Source organism: Muscardinus avellanarius (genome assembly GCF_963383645.1).
Source record: "Muscardinus avellanarius genome assembly, chromosome: 10".
NCBI classification, from domain to species: Eukaryota; Metazoa; Chordata; class Mammalia; order Rodentia; family Gliridae; genus Muscardinus; species Muscardinus avellanarius.
Window position 1 is genome coordinate 64424099 of NC_137796.1, and position 7242 is coordinate 64431340.

At 37.8% G+C, this 7242-nt stretch overlaps 1 protein-coding gene across 1 annotated transcript; it reads left to right on the plus strand.

Annotated features, from left to right (window-relative positions):
* Positions 1-2489: 2489 nt before the first annotated feature.
* Positions 2490-2798, plus strand: LOC308268034 (signal peptidase complex subunit 1; the record flags this gene model as incomplete). The annotated part of the gene is made up of 1 exon (XM_080703044.1): positions 2490-2798. The coding sequence occupies one exon, from the start codon at positions 2490-2492 to the stop codon at positions 2796-2798; it is 309 nt and encodes a 102-aa protein (XP_080559170.1).
* Positions 2799-7242: the final 4444 nt, after the last annotated feature.

Consider the following 7242-nt stretch of genomic DNA (forward strand, 5'->3'; position numbering starts at 1 on the left):
GAGATACAATGGAAAACTCTAGAACACAGGTGTCTTTGACAGTCTGGTTACATAAAACAGTTAAATCCAGAAAACATAAGTGAGAGCTTTTCTACAACAGAGAAAGGCTGAAGTAAGAAAATAAGGGTAAGCAAATATGTGTTTCTGTACAAAAGATGATAGCTTCTTGACATCAATCAATAAATCCCCCAAAAGCATACATATTGGCAAAGTAAATATAATGATTTTGTAGTGATGAAACTTTGTAGAGAACATCAAACAAGTGAATAAAATTAGCATCAACTCTCATTAGGCAAAATGATACCAGGTGTTGATAAACAAACAGGCCTCAATATCATCGCTGTAATTTTAGGTGGAAAAATAAAATAAATGAAAATAAACATCAAGGTGCATTTTCCTAAACTCAACTAGAAAATGAAAATGGAGCACCTCCTAGAACCTACATATTCTCTTCTACAAAGTTATAAATGAACCTGAGATCAAGCACAGCAACTGGATATCAACATGTTCAAATGTCACAACAGGAGCACTTCTCATGGCGGAGTTCAAGAAGTCATGTTTAGTGTATAATAACAAATCACTGTTATCTCAGTACTCTGGAGGTAGAGACATAAAGATTTCAGATTTGAGAGAGACCTCAGTATTATGCAACACTTTCATCAACCTAGTGAGGCTCTGTTTAAAACAAATAAAACATAAAGGGCTTTGGTGGTAGAGATTGAAACTAGAATGCCCCTGGGATTAATTTATACTATTACACACAGAGAAAAAAATAAGAAAAAAAAATTATGTTTGAATTTGTCATGATGAATTGCATGTATCAAGTACATGCTTGAGAATAGATTCTGCTAGGAAGTGTAGAAACATTTTTAGCGTTCACCTTGAAAGACATTATAACTAAAGGAAAACAGAAGCCAAGTGTGGTGGCGCATGCTTGTAATCGCAGCAGTTAGGAGGCTGAGACAAGAGGATTGGGTTCCAAGTAAGCCCCAGATACTAAGCAAGGCCCTCTGCAACTCAGTGAGACCCTGTTTCAAAATTAAGAATGAAAATTCGGGCAGAGGGTGTAGCTCAGGGGTTGGATGCCCCTGGGTTCCATCCCCAGACCCTCAAAAAAATAGAAAAAATAAAAAATACAGGGCTGGGGTTGTCGCTCGGAGGCAGAATGCCCCTGGGATCCATCCCCAGTACCGAACAAAAAGAAAGAAAGAAAGAAGAAAGAAAGAAAGAAAGAAAGAAAGAAAGAAAGAAAGAAAGAAAGAAAGAAAGAACAGAAGTCATGGGAAACAGAATCACTAAACACAAACATCAGAAGTAGAAGTACAGGAGTAAAGGTTTTCAAAGTCTAAACAATAACATTCCTAAGGGAATGCACACACCGCTCTGGTTCTGAATGCACTCACCTCAGAGGCAGCCATCTCCTTTGCTTTTCCTTCAGAGGTCAATTACTGTAATAAATCACACCTTCATCTGGAGAATCTACCTTTAAAATTGTAGCAAACTGTCTCCACCTGCTCCCGTTGCCTCTCAATTTGCAGGGACTGGAGAGCAGGGTAGAGCAGTGACTAAACTTTGATTTAATAGCCAGTGTTCTCAAGTTTTTAATTGGGAGAGATATATGTATCAGCCAAGGGGCTCCTTAGATGATCCTTCTTGAATCCCGCCTCTTTGCCATTGATTTTTCTGTTTACTGAAAGAAGTCATTTCTAAAACTCAGAGACTGTTAGCTTGGGATGTTCAATAATTCCACATTTTTCTGGTTTTGTTTTTTACCTTAGAAAATAGGAAAAATTCCTTTAGATTGATAATCTTCCAGAGTTCCCAGGCTTTGCATCTCTCCTGTCCACCACTGTCACCTTGTTCTATTTTTTTTTATTTTGAAATACAATCTCACTTATTTGCAGAGGACCTCACTTAATTGCTGAGACTATCCTCAAACTGTGATCATTGTGTCTCAACTTCCCAAATTAAGGAGTGTATCACCATGTCTTATACACCCATATATACAATATATGTTTCTTATTTTAAAATATACCTCTTACTGAGCATTGGGGTTAATACCTATAATTTCAGCAATGTGAAAACTTAAGCAGGAGCATGTCAATTCAAGGACAATTTCCAGATTTTTGCAAAATTTTCTCTTTTTGTTTTGTTGTACTCGAGACGGAACCAGGGCATTCTACCTCTGACCTACACCCCCAGCCCTATTTTTTATTTTTACTTTAAATCAGGGTCTCAATGAGTTGCAAAGAGCCTCACTAAGTAGTTCTGGCTGTCTGCAAATTGGAATCCTCCTGTCTCAGCCTCCCAAATGCTGGGATTACAAGCATGAGCCACCACGCCCAGCTTCAAAAATTTTCTTAAAACAAAATGAGATCCCGCCCCGCGGCTCAGCGCGCCAGACGAGCCACACACGGTGTCAGTCCTCCGTGGCTGCGGTCCCTGGGTTTCGGTCGCTCGCACTCTGCTGTTCGTCTCGTCAGCCAATCATGTTGGAACACCTGAGCTCGCTGCCCACACAGATGGATTACAAGGGCCAGAAACTAGCTGAACAGATGTTTCAGGGAATTATTCTTTTTTCGGCAATAGTTGGATTTATCTATGGTTATGTGGCTGAACAGTTCGGGTGGACTGTCTATATAGTCATGGCCGGATTTGCTTTTTCATGTTTGCTGACTCTTCCTCCGTGGCCCATCTACCGCCGACATCCCCTGAAGTGGTTACCTGTTCAAGACTCAGTCACAGAAGACAAGAAATCAGGGGACAGAAAAATTAAGAGGCATGCTAAAAATAACTGATTGGGGTCTTCATAATTTAGCATCTGCTTTTCTTTTCTGTGAAATGGGCTAAACTGCTTTCATACACAAAACATGAGCTGAAACCACCTATGCTCTTACAGCACAGATGTGTATTGATAATTCCTCATTGTATTTCATTTCTAGCTCAGTTGTGTTTTGATTTATAAACATTTTAGACATTCTCCATAATCTTATTCTAAAATGGAGAACAAAAACACAAGGATGCAATTTTCTTTCAGGTATATATAATGAATAAATGCCTCATAAATGAGAAGAAAAAAAAAGAAAGAACACACACACACACACACACACACACACACACACACATTGAACACCTAATATTCAGTATATCTAGATCTCTCATGGACTTGTGCTGGAATTAGTCTGGGAAAATTTCTCCTGCCCAATAATATGAAAGATTGAAAACCATTCCTACTATGAACATTCACAAGAATGTTGTTGTTGTTGTTGTTGTTGTTGTTGTTGTTGTTGTTGTTGTTGGAGATTGAACCCAGGGGCATGTTACCTCCTAGTTATACCCCCAGCCAGATGTTTTTATTCTTTCTTTTAAACAGGGCGTCACTACATAGCTGAGGCTGACTGGGAACCTGTGATCCACCTGTATCAGCCTCCCAAGTACTGTGATTATAAGCACGTGCCACTATGCCTGGATAATCATCTGAATTTTAATCGATTACTAAGGCATTTCTTTCTTATACAGCATTGATAAAATGACTCATTTCAAAATTCATATATTATTTTTTTGCCTGAATACAGAAATACAGTGTCAGGACACACACAACAATAGGATGCTTCACTGTTACAATTCAACCCCCCACCCATTTCTCTTTTAAATTGGTTGATGTCCTTTACCTTTGCTAATTATATTTCATGAAAAACTGATGTTAAGGCTTTCTCACTATAGAACGGGCTCTGCAACCTCATATGCAGCACTAACTAGGAGCAAATTTCATTGAATTATTAGGAAATTAGATGTAAAGTAGTTTGACTTGAGGGAGAAACAAATCTGTGGCATTTTCTGTTTAATAATCTCAAATTCTGTCGATATAAGAAGAGTACTTGCTAAATATAATTATAGCAGCACAAACATGAACATGTTTTTCCTTTCAAACCCATAATTATCTTATATAATTGTACTGAGATTAGATTTTTATGACAGTGTGTGTGTGTGTGTGTGTGTGTGTGTGTGTGTGTGGTGCTGGGTATGAAATCCAGGGGCCCTCTACATCCAGGCTACATTCCCAGACCTCTTTATATTTTATTTGGAAACAGGGTCTCACTAAGTTGCTGAGAGCCTCACTTAGTAGCTGAGGCTGGCTTCAAACCTGTGCAATCCTCCTGTCTCAGCCTCCCAAGTACTGGAATTACAAGTGAGTGTCACCACCCCCAACGTACAATTTTCTTCTTTACAGATTTTATATTCTACAACTGTCCCATCTTAATATTTTCCACACACCTGTCTCATTAACTGATTAGCATATAAACTGATACCAGTAATAATTTAATTTCTACCCTACTCTCTTATTATATACTAGTGTTACCAAGATCATTGCTCACAGACATAGAAAAATCAGTCCTTAAATTCATTTGGAAAAACAAAAAACCCAGAATAGCCAAAGTAGTTCTCAGCAATGAAAAACATGCAGGAGGAATCGCAATAACTGACTTTAAACTATACTATAAAGCCACTGTAATAAAAACAACATGGTACTGGCACAACATCAGATCCATAGACCAGTGGAACAGATTAGAAGACTCAGAAATGAATCCACACACTCACAGCCAATTGATATTTGACAAATGGGCCAAAAACATACAATGAAAGAAAGACAGTCTGTTCAACAAATGGTGTTGGAAAAACAGGTTATACATATGCAGAAAAATGGAATTAAATTCCACCTTCTCACCCTGCACAAGAGTCAATCTGAGATGGATCAAAGACTTGGAAATTAGACCAAATAATACAATTTAAAAAAGGGCAAGTGAACTTAATAGACACATCACGAAAGAAGAAATTCAAATGGCCAATAAAGGCATGAAAAAACATTCAACAACATTGGCAATCAGAGAGATGCAAATCAAAACTACCCTGAGATTTCACCTAACTCCAACTACAATGGAAATCATTCAAAACACAAACAACAACAAATGCTGGTGAGGATGTGGAGAAGTGGGAGCCCTAAAGCATTGTTGGTGGGATTGCAAATTAGTGCAACCACTTTGGAAAACAGTATGGAGGATCCTCAGAAGAATGGGAACAAATTTACCATTTGACCCAGCAATACCACTTCTGGGTATCTATCCAAAAGAAAGCAAACCAAACAATCAAATGAATCCATGTGTATCTATGTTCATAGCTGTGCAATTCACCATTGCCAAACTATGGAACCAGCCAAGATGTCCATCAACAATGGATGAATGGATTACAAAAGTATGGGATATGTAAACAATGAAATTTAACTCAGCCATGAAAAAATACAATTACATCATTTTCAGGGAAATGAATATAACTAGAGGACATTATGCTAAGTGAGATTAGTAAGAAATTGGATGCTTTCCCTCGTATGTGAAAGCTAAAGTAAAATGGATCATAGGAGGAGCTCCAGGTGAAAAAGGAGATCCTATAGAAGAGCAAATCAGGCAACCTAGCTGAAAGGATAGGAGGTGGGGAAGCTCTATAAAGAACATGATGTACTTAGACAAACATATTGATGTCAACCACTAAGCCAAGCATGGGAGGAAGGGTTGGGGTCTGAATGGGGTGGGGATTGGACGGGGGCTGACTGGGTGATGTGTGCATGTACGTCTACACAAATTTTTTTATCCCATTATGATATATGAATACAATGAACCAAAAAAACAAAAAGAAGAAACAGAGTTTCACTAAATTCCGAAGGGCCTCACTAAGTAGCTGAGGCTGTCTGCGAACTATGATCCTCTAGTCTCAGCCTCCTGAATGCTGGGATTACAGGTGTGCACCACCACTCCCAGCATAAAGTGATTTTAATAGTCCACAAGCATTAACTCCTTGAGGATGAGACGAGATTTCCTTAAACATCACATAAATAAGCAATTTGCTTTTCACATTAATCCTTTGCTAACTATAAAATTGGTCATTTTGCCTATTCCTACTTAGCCTACTGACATTTTGCTTCAAGGGGATAAACTTTTGAAATGAATATTTACTAAGCAGATTTACTACATCCTTGATAACTTTTATTAATCTTATTTCACTATTGATTGGTCAAGGCCAGTTTTAGGTACAGAAAATATCTGGTTATGATCCTCATGTTATTCATCTATCAATTGGTAAAGATCATTTTAACCATTTATTAAAACTTAATGTTAATGAAAAATTAATTTAGCTGATTATATTGATTTTATTAATTGTCATTGCCAGCTGGAAAAATGGGGGGGATTTTCTTAAGTGGACAGACTGGATTCTTTCCTCCATAGTAAGTAGAGACTCTCTTGCTCATGCAAAAACAGTATTTGTAGATGCCACTAAAAACCACAAGGCCGTGTACTAGACAAGAGTAACTAGAAAGTCTATCAGACTGCATATTCTTTTATCCAACAAAATAAACTTTATATTATAGCCCAGATTCTAACTAAATTTCCTGGTAGGCTTAATATAGTTCCTGGTGCTGCATGTAGTGTCTTTGTAATTCAACAACTAAGTACTAGAGTGATTAGTACTCAACATTCAATACTTGCTGCTTTTTTCCCTTCCTTACAGGCTATTCTTCCCTGTCCCAAACACTCTGTGTTTATCACACACCTCTGTGCTTACTCTTCTCTTCCAGGACTGATGTTTGGGGTAGTGAGCACGCAGATAAATTTGTTTCTTTTGCTACTGCTGAAAAACAACATACTGCCCTGCATAATAATGCAGGATCTTTACACCACACATAAAAGATTCCTTGGAAAAGAGCTAAGCAAATATTTAAACAATGACCTATATGTCAACCTTTACATTTAAGGCCACTTGCTCAGGGAGCTAATTATCGAATCCTCCAACCTAATAAAATCTGGAAAATAGATATTACCTATTACCCTGCTTTGGGTAAACTGTTACATACATGTTTGTATTGATATCTTCTCATATTTGATATGGGCTTCTGCTCTGACTGGTAAAAAGACTAAAGTAATTTGTCAGCACTCAATAAAATGCTTTTCCATAATGGAGATTCCTGCTCATTTAGAAACAAATAATGGTCCTGCATATACTTCCACAGTCTTCAGTCTCTTTTGTGCTAATTAAGATATAAAACATGTCACAGGATTGCCATACAGTCTTCAAGGTCAAGGTATTGATGAGCATGCCCATCATAACTTAAAAATGCAATTAGAAAAAATAAAAAAGGGGAATGGGGTATCTGGCAAAATTCTCTGGAGCACGTAGTGCATGATCAGTCTTCTG